General features: G+C 39.1%; 1 protein-coding gene across 1 annotated transcript in view; it reads right to left on the bottom strand.

The window, feature by feature from the left end:
* Positions 1-2196: 2196 nt before the first annotated feature.
* LOC101361446 (multidrug and toxin extrusion protein 2) overlaps positions 2197-17623 on the bottom strand; it is a 20915-nt gene continuing 5488 nt past the window's right edge. The window contains exons 4-7 of the mRNA XM_004381140.2: positions 5828-5960; positions 5653-5747; positions 4178-4262; positions 2197-3040 (exon numbers count right to left, since the gene is read on the bottom strand). Coding sequence (XP_004381197.1) covers positions 2820-3040; positions 4178-4262; positions 5653-5747; positions 5828-5960 — 534 coding nt within the window. The 3' untranslated portion in view covers positions 2197-2819. The remainder of the gene's footprint in view (positions 3041-4177; positions 4263-5652; positions 5748-5827; positions 5961-17623) is intronic.

The following is a 17623-nucleotide window of genomic DNA, read 5'->3' as shown; positions in this document are numbered from 1 at the left end:
AAAGGTGACTTGATCCTTTTTGCAACCAATGGACTGTGAAATAGGGGAAATCAGGCTATCCCACCAGTTTCTATACATGCCTGAATGCCTGGTCCCGCTTTTTAGGGTGGGATTTCCTAAGTAAAGTGCATGCTGAAATCTCTTGATAAAAAGGCTTGTCTCTAACAGTATTGCCAGCAAACACCTGGAAAGTGCAAGCACCTCTCTTAGCCCTCACCCAGCAGGTGCTATCCCCTGCGTCCGTCTCACCCACAGTTCAAGGAGTGGTTAATACTGTGGCCGCATGTGTTTGGGCCAGTGGCCGGCTAGGACGAGCTCGGACTGTCCTCCCTGTGATCGTGGAGCTGTTACCTAATGTCATGCCTTCTCGTATTAAACAATATCCACTGAGCGCTGAGGCTCGTCTGGGACTGCAGGGACTGATCACTGGACACCTAGAGTGGGGACTGTTGCAAGAGTGTCGATCCCCTTTCAACACCCCTATTCTGCCAGTAAAGAAATCAACTGGTGAGTACCATTTTGCAGGCTCTTAACAAAGTTGTGAGGACCCTACACTCGGTAGTCCCGAATCCGTACACCTTACTGTGGGCTCTCCCACCTTCCTGTACTCATTTTACTGTTTTGGATTTAAATGATGCTTTCTTTTGTGTCCCGCTGGCTGCTGAGAGCCAGCTGATCTTTGCTTCAGAATGGGAAGGTGACGAAAGAAACAGCTGTGGTTTACGACCCCCGACAGCAAGATTAGAGCCCAGATGTCAGATATGTATGTCTTTAGCCTGATAAAGAAATGTCCAGTTCCTTATCTCTTTAGTATGATAAAGAGTCTCTTGTAATTACCTTGTAATGAATAACAACACTTCTAACCTTTGTAAAAATCATATATAAGCTCTAAGGTAAAAATGCCTTTTGGGACTCTGTAGAGACAGCGTGCGTTGCTTTTGGATCCCCGTTGGTGGACACTTCCTAAATTAAAACTTTCTTACTCTTTCTGACTTGGAGTATATTTCATGGGCTCGACTGCTCCAGGGCATGGACCCTATTCGGGTAACAAGAGTTGATCACTAGCCCAGTTTAGGATGAGGTAGCTTAAACTGTGGCTATAACAGTCAAAAGGGAGAATATTAAAATATCTTAGGCAAAATTTCAATATGAAATTTTCATTTAGTATATTAAGTTGTCCATTATAATTTCTAATAAAGCTAAATTTTTGGCATGGCTACTAGTACTAGAATTGCTTCAAAATAAATAAATTATATTTGATAAAATTGGCAAATGGTTTGGTAGCATTCTTGGTGTGGAACCTCAGATATGCCTTGATTCTTTGATCATAAATTTTTTCCAACTATAAATCCATTTTTTTGCTCTTAACCATCAAAAGTGATACTTGTCAACTTTCTTTAAGGTATGCTTTCTTTAAATCCTTAGCTAGGAAGATTTTCTCAAGCTTTACTTTCTGTCATTTGTGTTTTTGTTTTTTTTTTTAAAAAAAGCTATAATAAATATGCTGTATCCTCCTGCCCTCATTCACTAATCTAAAACAAGAGTTTCTGAAAGCATATTCATAGAACATTAACCCACAAAATTTTACACAAAAAATGGTCCCATGCCTAATCCTGTTTAGCAGGGATTTGTAAAGCATATCAGCATATTAAAGAATCCAAGTCCTATAAAACCTCTAAAGTTTTAGTGTGTTGTTATTTGACCATGGAACCCCTTTCCTCAATACCTATTAACTTTCCATGACACCAGCATTTCCTTAGAGCACATGTGGGGAAACAATGCCATGGAGTCCAGATTTTCTCTTCAGTGATTACGTTTCTATGCTCTGTACCTGGTTATTTTGTTTGGGTTCTAGAAGCTCACTAAGGTATTTGTCTCACAAGCAAGTACAGAACACTGAAAACACCGAGTAACTGAATTCACAGCATGCTGAATTTTCAAAGCAGGGATTTAGGGTCTATGCATCTCCCCCTTCCCCCGCCCCCAGTTGGCCTTGTATTTATAGCTAAAGATGTTGAAGAGACAATAGCAGTGACAGCTACACCGCCTTCCACTTTCGATGGCAGGGTGTGGCCTGCATTCACCATTGAGCCCTATAAGATGTTAGCCAGCCCCAGACCTCAAAGAAAAGCATCCTAGAATTTGAATCAACATTGAATTCCATTCCAAGGCTATGTGGGAAAAAGATCTGGTTTTTGCTGCCCTTGTTTATATCTTGTAACTACTATAAGAAAAAGTGCGGTAAGAAACAAGTGTTTCCTAAAGTCTGTGTAAGTAAAAATACTGGTGGTATGAAACTGGAGGAAAGGTTCAACGGGATTCCTGAAGAGTCTACATTCAGCAGTTGACAGCACCTGTATTTGCTGGAGGAGGAGGAGAGGGGGTTGTAATGAATTGGGCTGCCTGGACAGGCCCACTGGCCCCTTTTCCAGAGCTTCCCAAAGACTCTAAGAACAGATTTGGGCAGCAGACTGCCTCAGAAATAAGTACTTTTTATACAACAGCAATTATTGCAATATTTTTTATTTCACATCGCCAGTTAGAAGCCATTTATATTATTGAGTAATAGTGGCACTCAGGATTTTCACTCTTCACTTGGCACGTGTCTTCTAAAGAGCATTCCAGGTCAGAAGAAGAAAGCAACTTGGCCATAACAGAATTGTCAGTCTGCAATTCAGGTGCCCTCATGTCTCCATGAGATACCAGCTGAAGCTCTTTTATGAGGAGCAGTCCTCAGTGTCCACCTGCACTGGATTCCATTGGTACACCTGTGTGTGTGGTGGAGGCAGCCAGTCTTGCCTGTCTTTCCTGTCTCTAAGCTAGGGACTGGTGGTCAGGATCCTGACAACAAGCCCCAGGATCAGTGTGGCTGACGCTGCCCCCAAAGCAGCCCCTCGGCGGATGGCCAGCTGTTTCACTGACAATGTGTTGGCAGAAACCGAAAGGCTGAGGGCTGTTTCTGGCATCCTGAAAAGGTCCATTGGGCACTCAGGCCTTGAATATGTTGTCAAGGTGATGCCAGGGGAGCTGCCCATAGCCACTGCAGAAGCAAACAGGAACAAACTCAGGCAGTGCTGTGGGCGGAGGGAATCAAAAAGCCTACGTTAACCGCCTGACTTGTCACGCTGTGTGACTGGTTAATTAACCTCTGTGCCTTGTGATAGAAAATTCCTGTACAATGGCAAAATGCCTGCTTTGTCTACCAGCAGGATCAGATGAAGAAATATGTGGGAAAGCTTAATCTGTGAGTTGATGTACAAATAAAGCTTACTACTTGGTCAGATGAAGAATCTTTCTGTCCGAACCTGTCCTTGTGATGACACGTCACCTTGAATGTTAATTGTGTATGACTTCAGAAGAGCATATTAAATGCTTAGTTGATTTTGTCTTACCAAATTTCTCTCATGACAACTTAAGCACTCAGCACTTTAGTCAGCTGGCTCCTGACTGCTCTGATCAAGGGAAGCCCAGGATGAGATGCAGCCCCTTGCATATAACCTGTAAGAGTTGTGAGCTACATAGACACCTGACAGGTAGTGCCAGCCTTGGGGTGTGAGGGGCTCTGTGCCTCAGAGCTGCGGCCATCACTGTATCACTTGGACATTGGATGTAAACCAGAGAGGTTTCAACTGTCTTGATGGTCCAGGCTGACATCTCTGGACCAGCCACTGTGGGCAAAGATGAAGGAAATCACCTATTCCCTCTGATCTGGGACGGAGTTTAGTGAGTGAGAATGTGAGTTTACCAGTTGACAGGTCTGTGCTTGCATCTTTTATCTTTATTAGTTGTGTAATGATGGGGAAAATACCTAATTTCTCTGCAACTTTGTTTCTCATCTGAAGTTAGGAATACATGTTATTTGTTCACAAGCCTAAGGCTGTAAATTACTTGTTGCAGTGTCTGGTACTTGCATGCCTGAAAAATAATGGATATTATTATTGTCTTCCTGGCACTTAGGACATCATTTTCATGATGATAGGAAGGAAAACACTTGGGCTTACACAGTTTCCAATCACATGATCCACACAGAGGCTTAATGGGGAAGCACTGGGCTTAGCCAAAATAGGTGCTCCATTAACTATTAAACGAATGAAGCTGGTTGTAACACAGAGGGCAGCCAGGAACAATGTGCCACTGACAGTTTTGTGTACCAAAGCAGAAGACAGCATGACATTACCTGAAGATGCAACCATCTTCTCAGGCCCAGGTCTGGGAACTGTGTGCTCTGCCTCTTGCTGCTGCGGGCCTGCATGTTTCTGAGCCTAAAGGAGAGAGAGCTGCCTAAGTCAGCCTGCCAGCCCTCTTGGCACCACTGGCCACCACTGGCCTCATGTACCCCCTGCCTTGGAAACATTACAAGCTAAAACAGGACATACTAATATACTCCTTGTGACAAAAGAGTTTTAATCCTCCTGGAATCAAGGTTTCTGGCTTTCATGGGAGTTGGGGTAACCCACACAGGTCATCCGCGCTTAGGTGTCCTTTTTGAACCTTGTAGGAACTGGTTCACTGGAGTCACCTTTAGGTTAAACAATAGCTTAGTAAGCAGTTTAGTGGAGTTGTTTGCCTTTAGATATTGGGTTCTTTTGGAAAATTTTCTCTGTGCAGCGCATTTCGAGAAGCAGGCACGCCAGGTTCTGACTAGAGGCTGTTTTAGGATGTATGGCTTATCCCTGGTGACTCTGTAACCTGCCCTGTGCTCTTTTGAAGAATTCAGTTTCGGGAAACAGATTCCAAACTCAGAGTGGGAGCTATGTTTAGGGTAAATCAGTAATTATTTTAATTGTTCTTCAAGATAATGCTGTATGAAAATCCTTCTTGACCACAGATTTGTTTATCAGTTGTGTTCCCACCCTTTTTTTCCTTGGCAATGCCGATAAGATTTGGTTTAAGAATTTTGGAAGTTCGTTTCATCTTCGGAACATTTCTGACACTGTAGTTGAAATATTACCCTGAGTTGCAAATTGTATATTCAATAAACTTCTATCAGTTTCTGTTATTGGCTTAATATGATTTTTGTTTCAACGGTAGTTTTTATTGTGTGTGTGTTTACTGTTGTTGCTTTAACTCTGTACCAGTGTCTTAAGACGGCAAGATGACTTTATCCACACACACACACACACACACACACACACACACACACACGAAGCAAAACCATACCCTGATCTTTGAAAGAACACCTACCTTCCCCTCTTTACTGTGTAGGAGAAACAAATGCCAGCTTGCTCCACTTAAAACTTCATCTGAGAGGATTGTGGATAGGGTGATTTTGTGACCTCTTCCAAAGTCAAGACACACTTTGGGGGCTCCTCTGTATTCAGCCTAGTTTGATTGAGCTCTTTGCTTTTGTTTGGTTTTCAGCAGGTGGGGTTGTCTAAGGAAGGCTTTTGGTTTTGGGTTTCTCTTTGTAACTGCAGAGTGTGTTCTTAACCTGAACTATCTGGAGCCCAATTAGAATGACAGGAGCAGGTGTTGAGGCTCAGGTGGCTCTTCCCTGGCCTCCACCCCACCCTACCCCACCCGACCCTATATCACAGATCAGTGCTGCCAAGTCTTGGTGTGCTCCGGGCATTTCTGGCTAAGCAGCCACTCTCCTGTCTTGGGCCAGGTGCAGGGTGTGTCTTCTGGGCTAAAGGCTGTTGATTTACTCACCTCCTCTGCAGCTAACTTCCAGTTAATCTGGGCAGTGTAGGCAACAAAGGCAGCAGCTGCCAGGAGGGCACAGGCCAACATGCCTAGCCAGAGGCCTGTAGGAGACAAATGACAATAGGTAGAGTGTCACATGAACACCCCAGACCTTTTCCCAGATTTTCCTCACACCTCATACCCATGATCCTCATTCTAACCACAAAGGTCAGAATGGCGCCCAGTGGGAGGCCAATGACATAATACATGATCGAATTCACAATGGCTCCAAAGGCCTGCTTCCCGGTACCTCTCAGTACTCCACCATAGACACACTGGGAAGAGAGGCAGAAAAGAACTAGGGATTAGTAATGATGAGATTGATAGCTGTAACAGAAGCAACAGGTACTTTTCTAAGTAATTACATTGCATTGCCTTATTTAATTCTCACAACACTAGGATGATGTTATAGATTGAATTGTTTCCCCAAAAGATACGTTGAAGTCCTAACTCCCAGCACCTGTCAACGTGACTTGTTTGGAAATAGGGTCTTTGAAGATGTTTTCAGTTAACATGAGGTCATACCAGAGTAGAGTGGGTCCTAATCCAATCTGAGTGATATCCTTATAAAACAGAAGAGAAACAGAAGGAAGATGGCCATATGATGATAGAGTGTTGCTGGAGCTGCAAACCAAGGAACACCTAGGGCCACCAGAAACCAGGAGATACAAGAAAAGATCTTCCTCTAGAGCCTTTGGAGAGAAGATGGGCCTTCAGACATCCTGAATTTGGACTTCTAGCTTCCAAACCTGTGTGTCAATATATTTCTGTTCTTATAAGCCATCAAGGTTATTTTATTTGTTTTGGCAGCCCTAGGAAACTAATACAGATGAGTACTCTTATCCATCTTTCCTCCATGAGGAAACTCAGTCACAGAGAGTTACACTTGCCCAATGTTACACAAAAGTACCTATGTTGTGAACTCAACTCCAGAGCCCCTAATCTTCACCTCCACACCATACTACCTTGCTAGAAAGTAAAGGTAGAATTGGTGACCAACCAGCAGTCCAGGACTCTGGGAGACTGGACTAACAATATGGCAGAGACGTGATGTAGTAGTTTCTTGTTGCTGCTGTAGCAAATTACCACAAACTTCATTTCTTAAAATAACACAAATTTATTATTTTATAGTTCTGGAAGTCACAAGTCAAAAGGGTCTCATTGGGCTAAAACCAAGGGCTGTGATCCTTCTGGAGGCCCTAGAAGAGACTCCATTTCCTTGCCTTTTCTAGCTTCTAGAGACTATCTGCATTCCTTGGCTCATAGCCCCCCAACAACAGTAGTATCTCCAGCCTCTGCTTCTGCAGTCACATTTTCTGACTGTGAATGTACTGCCTCTTTCATTTATAAGGAACCTTGCAATTACATTGGACCCACTTGCATAATCCAGAATAATATCCCCATCTCAGTATCCTTAACTTAATCACATCTGTGAAGTGTCTTTTGCCATGTGAGATAACATTCATAGGTTCCAAGAATTAGCACATGGGCATCTTTGGGGGCCATTATTCTGCCCACCGTAAGTGTCATGCAAAGGTGTTCTCTCATTCCATATGATACAGGCAGCCCTTGCCTACTCCATCACTGTCATTATGTTCACAGATGGGAATTGCTCCGGAAAAAGTGGAAACTCTGCTTTTATTAGTCTCATTCTCCCAACTTGCTCTTAGGTCTAATGAACTGCAGAACTACAGGCATAGCTCATGCTCAGTCAGCATTACTGACCAGCAGGTATTTGATTATTTTTATTTTGTTAATATGAGGGATGGAAAGTATTCAATGGTTTGATTTTTACACATTTGAACGAAGAGGTATTCATTGGGGTTAGGAGATATGCACCTCTTGAAATTTGAAATAAGGTGTGCACATTTCTGGTTATATATCATGGCATAGAAGACGATCTTTTTTGGTTAGGAAAAAAAAAAGACTTCTCCCAAATTATGATTGATGTGCTCTGGACCAATGGTTCTCAACTAGGGGGTGATTTTGCCCCCCATGGGACATTTCTCAATGTATGGAGCCATTTTGGTCGTCACAACTGGAGGGAAGTGGATAACAGGCATCTAGTAGGGATGCTGCGAAACAAGATAGTCCCCCCTACAACAAAAATTTATCTGCTGAAAATGTCAGTTGTGTTAAGGTTGAGAAGTCCTTATTCAGAGCATCATAAACTAAAAATTTCAGTGGCAAGTGCACAGGAAGGCCAGATGGCCCCATTAGTCTGAGGCTGTGGTCCTATTTAGGACAGGCAATGGACTGGCAGACTAGACAGGGATTTAACAAGGAATTCCATGAAATAAGACAGCCAGAGGGGGCTTGAAAAGTTCTCCGCATATCCCAAGGACTGGAGGAGCAGTTCCAAACCTCCCACACACCCCTCGAGAGTGGAGCTTATGCACATGGGCAGAAGAGATAGGAGAGGGCAAATAAGGGTATTATATAATGATAAAGGGGTCAATTCATCAAGAAGATACAGCAATTACAAATAAATACACACCTAACAAGAGAGCCCCAAAATATATGAAACAAATATTTTTGGAATAGAAGGGAGAAATAGACAGTTTCACAATAATAGTTAGACACTTCAATATGCCATTTTCAGTAATCGATAGAACACCTAAACATAAGATCAGTATCGAAATAGAGAACTTGAACAAAACTATAAACCAATAAGGCCTAACAGACATATATAGAACACTCCACCCAACATCAGCAGAATACACATTCTTCTCTAGTGCACATGGACCATTCTCCAGGATAGACCATATTATAGCTTATAAAATAAATCTCGAATTTTAAAAGATTGAAATTGTACAAAGTATCTTCTCTGACCACTAGGGAATGAAACTAGAAATCAATAACAGAAAACTGGAAATTTCACTAATATGTGGAAATTAAACAACACACTATTAAACAACCAATGAGTAAAAGAAGAAATTATAAGGGAAATTAGAAAATACTTTGAGATGAATGAAAACTTATGGATGAAGCAAAGACAGAGCTCAGAGGGAAATTTAGAGCTGTAAATACCAACATTAAAAAAGAAGAAAGGTCTCAAATCAATAAGCTAACTTCACACTTTGAGGAATTAGAAAGAAATGAGTAAACTAAACCCAAAGCTATCAGAAGGAAAGAAAGAATGAAGATTAGAGCAGAGATGAATGAAAGAATAGAAAAACAATGTACTCAACAAAACCAAAAATTGGTTCTTTGAAAAGAACAATAAGATTGACAAAACTTTACCTAGACCAACAAAGCAAAAAAGAGAGAAGATACAAATAACTAAATTCAGTAATTAATGTGGGGATGTTACTACCAATCATAAAGGGAAGAAAAGATTTTTTAAGAGAATACTATGTAGCCCTGGTGGTGCTGTGGTTAAGAGCTATGGCAGTTCAAATCTACCAGCTGCTCCTTGGAAGCCCTGTGGGGCAGTTCTTCTCTGTCCTCTAGGATTGCTATGAGTTGGAATCGACTCAATGGCCATGGGTTTGGTTTTTTTGGTTTTATGAACAATTGAATACCAACAAATCACATAATCTAGATGAAATAGACAAAATCCTAGAAACACACATATTACTAAAACTGACTCAAGAAGAAATTGAAAATCTCAATAGGCTTTTAAAAAGTGAGGAGATTGAATGAGTAATCAAAAGCCTCTCAACAAATAAAAGCCGAGAGCCAAGTGGCTTCACTGGTGAATTCTACCAAACATTTAAAGGAGAATTAACACATCCGTTCTCTAACTCTTGAAAAAATAGAGTGGAGGGAACACTTCCTAACTCATTCTATTATGCCAGCATTACCCTGATCCCAAAGCCAGATAAAGACACCACAAGAAAAGAAAACTACAGACCAATATCCCTTATGAATATGGATGCAAAATTCCTCAACCAAATATTAGCAAACCAAATCCAACATCATATTAAAAGGGTTATACACTATGACCGATTGCGATTTTATCCCAGGAATGCAAGGCTGGTTCAATATAAGAAAATTAATCAAAGTAATATACCACATTAATAGAACTAAGAAAAAAAACACATGATCATCTCAATTCAAGCAAAAAATGCACTTGACAAAATCTCAAACCCGTTCATGATAAAAATAATAAACTCGGAATAGAAGGAAACTTCTTCAACATGGTAAAGGCCACATATAAAAACCCACAGCTAACATCACTCTAAACAGGGAAAGACTGAATGCTTTGTTTCAGGAACCATACAAGGATGATCACTTTTACCACTGCAATTCAACATTGTACTGAAAGTTCTAACCACAGCAGTTAGGCAAGAAAAAACAAAAGGCATCCAAATAGTAAAGGAAGAATTAAAACTGTCTTTATTCACAGATGACATGATCTTATATATAGAAAATCCCAAGGAATCCACAAAAAAACCTACTAGAAAGATTAATTCAGCAAAGTTGCAGAGTACAAGATCAGTTGTGTTTCTATACATAGTAATGTACAATCTGAAAAGGAAATTAAGACAACAATTTCATTTATAATAGCATCTAAAAGATTAAAATACCTAGGAATAAATTTAAACAGGAGATGAAATACTTGTGCAATGAAAAATACAAAACATTGCTGAAAGAAATTAAATAAGACCTAAATAAACAGAAAGCCATCCTAGGTTCATGGATTGGAAGACTTAATATAGTTAAGATTTCAATCCTACATAAAGGAATCTACGGATTCAATATAAGCCCTATCAAAATTACAACAGCCTTTTTTGCAGAGATGGAAAAGCCAATCCTCAAATTCATATCGAATTGTAATAGGCCCCAAATAGCCAAAACAATCTTGAAAAAGAATAACAAAGTAGGTGGACTCACACTTCAGATTTCAAAACATACTATAAAGCTATGGTAATCAAAACAGTATGGTACTGATATAAGGATAGACATATTACACAATGGAATAGAATCGAGAATCCAGAAATAAATTTATGACCAATTGATTTTCGACAAGGGTGCCAAGTCCATTCAATGGGAAAAGAATAGTTTCTTCAACAAGCGGTGCTTGGACAACTGAATTTCCACATGCAAAAAAGTGACGTTAGACCCATATCTCACACCATGTCTGAAAACTAACTCAAAATGGATCAATGACCTAAACGTAAGAACTAAAACTATAAAACTCTTAGAAAAAACATAGGGGTAGAGCTTCAACACTCTCCTTTTTTAAAAAATGAATTCTTAGATATGACACCAAAAGCATGAGCAACAAAAGACAAAATGGATAAATAGGACTTTATCAAAATAATAATAATAAAGCCTTGGTGCAACAAAAGACTTTATTAAGAAAGTGGAGAGACAACCTATAAAATGGGAGAAAATATTTGATAATTATATATCTGATAAGGTTTAATATCCAGAATACATAGAGAATTCCTTCAACTCAACAACTAAAAGACAAATAACTGAATTAAAAAATTGGCCAAAGACTTGAATAGACATTTCTCCAAAGAAGATATTGAAGTGACCAATGAGCACATGGAAAGATGCTCAACAGCTTAGGGAAATGGAAATCAAAATCACAATGAGATACCACTTCACACCCACTAATATGGCTATTATCAATAAAATGGAAAATAACAAGTGTTGGCAAAGATGCAGAGAAATTGGAACCCTTGTGCATTGTTGGTGAGAAAGCAAAATGGTGCAACCACTGTGGATAACAGTTTGGCAATTTCTCTAAAAGTTAAACACAGAATTACCATATGACTCACCAATTCCACTCCTAGGTGTACCCGCCAAGACTTGAAAGCAGGGACTCAAACAGATACTTGCACAGCAGTGTTCACTGCAGCATTACAAGAGCCAGAAGGTGGAAACAATGCAAACGTCCATCAGTAGATGAATGGATATACAAAATGTGGTATATACATACAATGCAATGTTATTCAGCAATAAAGAGAAAGGAAGTTCTTGTACATGCTATGACATAGATGAACTTTGAAAACATTATGCTGAGTGAAATAAGTCCGACACAAAAGGACAAATATTGTATGATTGCATTTATATGAAATAGCTAGAACAGTCAAGTGCATAGAGAAAAAAGTTTATTAGTGGTTAGCAGGGCCGAGGGTGTGGGGATGGGTAGCTATTGTTTAAGAGGTACTGGTTGTGTTGGTGAAAATCTTTTGGAAATAGATAATTATAATGGTTGCACAACATGGAGAATGTAATTAATGTCACCAAGTTATACTCTTAAAAATGATTCAAATGGCAAATTTTTGTTATATGCATTTTACCACAGTAAAATAAAAAAGAATAAATTTTTTAAAAAAGGCATTATCAGATAAAAAATGAGAGAATTTGTTGTAGTAGAACAGCTTTACAGGAAATACTAAAGGGAATCCTGCAGGCTGAAAGTAACACTAGCCAGTAACTTGAATCCACTTGAAGCCACAGGAAGAAATATGTGGGTAGACATAAAAGAATTTATAGTTTTCTTCTCATTTTCTCTCTTAATCTTTTAAAAATACATAAGTCTGTAGAAAGTAATAATTAGAACACTGTATTTATACACGGGTTTATAACATACCGTATTTTTTAGCAAAGAACACGCACCTTCTACTTTTGTTTGCCAGCTGCTCCCTCCCGCCACGAAGTACTTACATAAGCACAGTTTTTTTTACAGTTTGCCCCCGGTGAGGTATTTTTGTAAGTGTGCTATGTTAATTTTTTTTACAGCAACCTGTAAAAAGAAATTGGGCTTATGTAAGTATCTCATGAGGGGAGGGAGCAGCTGGCAAACAAAAGTAGAAGGTGCGTGTTATTTGCATTAAAATAGGGTATATAGTGGTTAAGAGTTCAGCTGCTAACCAAAAGGTCAGCAGTTCAAATCCACCAGCCGCTCCTTGGAAGTCTTTTGCGGCAGTTTTACTCTGTCCGATAGGGTCGCTATGAGTCAGAAATGACTTGATGGCAGCAGGTTTTTTTTTTTTTTTTTTTTTTAATGTGTGATAAAGGGGCCCTGGTGGCACAATGGCTAAGCACTTAGTTGCTAATTGAAAGGTTGGTGGTTCAAACCCACCAGTGGCTCCATGGGAGAAAGACCTGTCACTCCACTCCCATAAAGATTACAGCCTAGAAAACCCTATGGGACATTTCTACTCTGTCACATGGGGTCACTATGAGTCAAAATCGACCCAATGGCACCAAAGCAACAACAACATGTGTGACAATGTTAGCATAAAGGGAAGGGAGATGGAGATATATTGGATCAAAGTTTATATATCTTACTGGAATTAAGTTGTATCATTCTAAAGTAGATTGCATATTATAAGCTTTAGAACAACTAATAAGAAAATAGCACAGATAAACAGTTTTCGAAATCTTCAGAAGAATTAAAATGACACACAGAAATATTTATATAACTTTTAAAAGGCAGTAAATGAGGAAAAGAGGACCAAAAAAGAATGAGATAAGTAGAAAACAAATAGCAAGATGGCAGATATAAACCCAACTGTATCAATAATTACACTGAATGTGAATGGACTAAACACCCCACTCAAAGGCTCATATTGTCAGACTGCATAAAAAAGCAAGACCCAACTATATGCTGCTTAAAATGAAAGTACCTTATATTCAAAGACACAAATGGTTGAAAGTAGAAGGCTAGAAAGAAAGATACACCATGCAAACAATAAGCATAAGAGAGCTGGAGTGTCTATATTAATATCAGACAACATGAACTTTAAGATGAAAAATATTGCTAGAGACAAATAGAGACATTTCATTTGATACAAGGGTCAATACATCAAGAATATATAACAATTATAAATGTATATACATCTAATAGCAGAGCCCCTGCTGACAGAATTGAAAACAGAAATAGACAAAAATAATAGTTGGAGATTTGAATACCTCACTCCCAAATCATTGATAAAACAAGTAGACAGAAAACTCAGCAAGGATATAGGAGATATTAATAATGCTATCAATCAATTTGACATAATTGGCATTTATAGAACACTCCACCAAATTCTGCAGAATACACATTCTTTTCAAGCATACGTGTAACATTCTTCAGGACAGATGTATGCTAGGCCATACATAACAAGTCTCAAAAAATTTTAAAAGATTGAATTCATACAAAATATGTTTTGATCACAATAAATAAGAGATGTACAACAGAAAATCTTGAAAAATTCCAAATATTTAAAAATTAAACAACACACTTTTAAATTTTAAAATATTTTTAACAGAATGGAAGAAAAACATATCAAAACACATGGGATCAGATAAAACAGTACTCAGAGGGAAATGTACAGCTTTCAATTGCCTATGTCAGAAAAAAAGGTCTCAAATCAATAACCTAAGCTTCCACGTGAAGAAACTAGAAAAGAAGAACAAACTATATTTAAATCAAGCAGCAGGACAGAAATAATAAAGATTAGAATGGAAAACTTTGAAATAGAAAACAAAACCAACAGAGAAAAATCAATGGAGCCTACAGTAAATTCTTGGATAAGGGTTCTAACTCTTAGCTAAACTGACCAAGATAATAAGAGCGAAGACACAAATTACCAAAATCGAGAAAGAGACCAACTGGGACATCACTGCTGACCATAAAGAATTTAAGAGGATTCTTATTCCACCATGTATCTGTCAGTTTTTCCTACTGTGGTGGCTTGTGTGTTGCTGTGATTGCTGGAAGCTATGCCACCAGTATTTCAAATACCAGCAGGTTCACCCATGGTGGACAGGTTTCAACCAGACTTCCAAACTAAGACAGACTAGGAAGAAGGACCAGGTGGTCTACTTCTGAAAAAACTGGCCAGTGAAAAACTTACGAATAGCAGCAGAACATTGTCTAATATGGTGCTGGAAGATGAGCCCCTCAGGTTGGAAGGCACTCAAAAGACAACTGGGGAAGAGCTGCCTCCTCAAAGTAGAGTCGACCTTAATAATGTGGATGGAGTCAAGCTTTCAGGACCTTCACTTGCTGATGTGACATGACTCAAAATGAGAAGAAACAGCTGCAAACATCCATTAATAATTAGAACGTAGAATGTATGAAGTATGAATCTAGGAAAATTAGAAGTCATCGAAAATGAAATGGAATGCATAAACATTGATATTCTAGGCATTAGTGAGCTGAAATGGACTGGTATTGGCTATTTTCAGTCATACGATCATATAGTCTATTACACCAGGAATGACAAATTGAAGAGGAATGGCATTTCATTCATCATCAAAAAGAACATTTCAAGATCTATCCTGAAGTACAACACTGTCAGTGATAGGCTACTATCCATACGCCTACAAAGAAGACCAGTTAATACGACTATTCAAATCTATGCACCAAATACTAAGGACAAAGATGAGGAAAGTGAAGATTTTTAACCAACTTTTGCAGTGTGAAATTGATCAAACATGCAATCAAGATGCATTGATAATTACTGGTGATTGGAATGCGTAAGTTAGAAACAAAGAAGGAACAGTAGCTAGAAGATATGGCCTTGGTGATAGTGAGGATGCCACAGATCACATGATAGAATTTTGCAAGACCAATGACTTTTTCATTGCAAATACATTTTTTCAACAACATAAACAGCGACTATACATGTGGACATTGCCTGATGTAATACATAGGAATCAAATCGACTACATTTGTGGAAAGAGACAATGGAAAAGCTCAGTATCGTCAATCAGAACAAAGCCAGAGGCCACTTGTGGAACAGATCGTCAATTGCTCATATGTAAGTTCAAGTTGAAACTGAAGAAAATTAGAACAAGTCCACAAGAGCCAAAGTACGACCTTGAGTATATACCACCTGCATTTAGAGACCATCTCAAGAATAGATTTGACGCATTGAACACTAATGACCGAACACCAGGCAAGTTGTGGAATAACATCAAGGACATCGTCATACATGAAGAGAGCAAGAGGTCATTAAAAAGACAGGAAAGAAAGAAAACACCAAAATGGATGTCAGAAGAGACTCTGAAACTGGCTCTTGAATGTAGAATAAAGCTAAAGTGGAAGGAAGAAATAATGAAGCAAAAGAACTGAACAGAAGATTTCAAAGGGCAGCTTGAGAAAGCAAAGTATTATAATGACGTGCAAAGACCTGGAGTTAGAAAACCAAAAGGGAGGACACATTTGGCATTTCTCAAGCTGAAAGAACTGAAGAAAAAATTCAAGCCTCAAGTTGCAATACTGAAGGAATCTATAGGCAAAATATTGAACGACCCAGGAAGCACCAAAAAAAGATGGAAAGAACACAGAATCACTGTACCAAAAAGAATTGATTGACTTCCGACCATTTCAGGAGGTAGCATATGATCAAGAATCGATGGTACTGAAGGAAAAAGTTTGAGCTGCACTGAAAGCACTGGCGAAAAACAAGGCAACAAGGCTACGGGAACTGGTGGAATACCAATTGAGATGTTTCAACAGATGGATGCAGTGCTGGAAGTGCTCACTCATCTACGACAAGAAATTTGGAAGAGAGCTACCTGGCAACTGACTGGAAAAGATCCATATTTGTGCTTATTCCAAAGAAAGGTGATCTAACAGAATGTGGCAATTATCGAACAATATCATTAATATCACACATAAGTAAAATTTTCCTGAAGATCCTTCAAAAACAGTTGCAGCAGTACATCGACAGGGACTGCCAAAAAGTCAAGCTGGATTCAGAAAAGGATGTGGAACGAGGGATATCATTGCTAAAGTCAGATGGATCTTGGCTGAAAGCAGAGAATACTAGTAAGATGTTTACCTTGTTTTATTGACTATGCAAAGGCATTTGACTGTTTTGATCATAATAAATTATTGATAACATTTCAAAGAATGGGAATTCTGGAACACATAATTGTGCTCATGTGTACATAGACCAAGAGGCAGTCATTAGAACAGAACAAGGGGATACCGCATAGTTTAAAATCAGGAATGGTGTGTGTTAGAGTTGTATCCTTTCACCATAGTTCGTTCATCTGTATGCTGAGCAAATAATCTGAGAAGCTGGACTATATGAAGAAGAACGGATTGGAGAAAGACTCATTAACACCCTATGTTATGTAGATGGCACAACCGTGCTTGCTAAAAGTGAAGAGGACTTGACGCACATACTGATGAAGATTAAAGACTACAGCCTTCAGTATGGGTTACATCTCAATATAAAGAAAACAAAAATTCTCACAACTGGACCAATAAGCAACATAATGATAAACGGAGAAAATATTGAAGATGTCAAGAATTTCATTTTACTTGGATCCACAGTTAACACCCATGGAAAGAGCAGTCAGGAAATCAAAAGCAAATCTGCTGCAAAAGACCTCTTTAAAGTATTAGAAAGCAAAAATGTCATCTTGAAGACTAAAGTGCACCTGACCCAAGCCTTAGTGTTTTCAATCACCTCATATGCATGTGAAAGCTGGACAATGAATAAAGAAGACTGAAGAAGAATTGACACCTTTGAATTATGGTGTTGGCAAAGAATATGGAATATACCATGGATTGCCATAAGAACCAACAAGTCTGTCTTGGAAGAAGTATAGCCAGAATGCTCCTTAGAAGCAAGGATGGCAAAACTAGGTCTCACATACTGCGGACTTGTTAACAGGAACAATCAGTCCCTGGAGAACGACATCATACTTGGTAAAGTAAAGGGTTATTGAAAAAGAGGAAGACGCTCAACGAGATGGATTGACACAGTGGCTGCAACAATGGGCTCAAGCATAACAACGATTGTGCGGATGGCTCAGGACCGGGCAATGTTTTGTTCTGTTGTATATAGGATCGCTATGAGTCTGAACCGACTCGATGGCACCTAACAACAACAATGCACTGCTGGTGGGAATGAAAAATGGTACAACCACTTTGGAAAATGATATAACACTTCCTTACAAACCTAGAAATAGAAATACCATAAGATCTAGCAATTCCACACCTAGGAGTACACCCTAGAGAAATAAG

Source organism: Trichechus manatus, unplaced genomic scaffold (assembly GCF_000243295.1).
Source record: "Trichechus manatus latirostris isolate Lorelei unplaced genomic scaffold, TriManLat1.0 scaffold00080, whole genome shotgun sequence".
NCBI lineage: Eukaryota > Metazoa > Chordata > Mammalia > Sirenia > Trichechidae > Trichechus > Trichechus manatus.
This window is presented reverse-complemented; position numbering and strand designations above follow the sequence as displayed.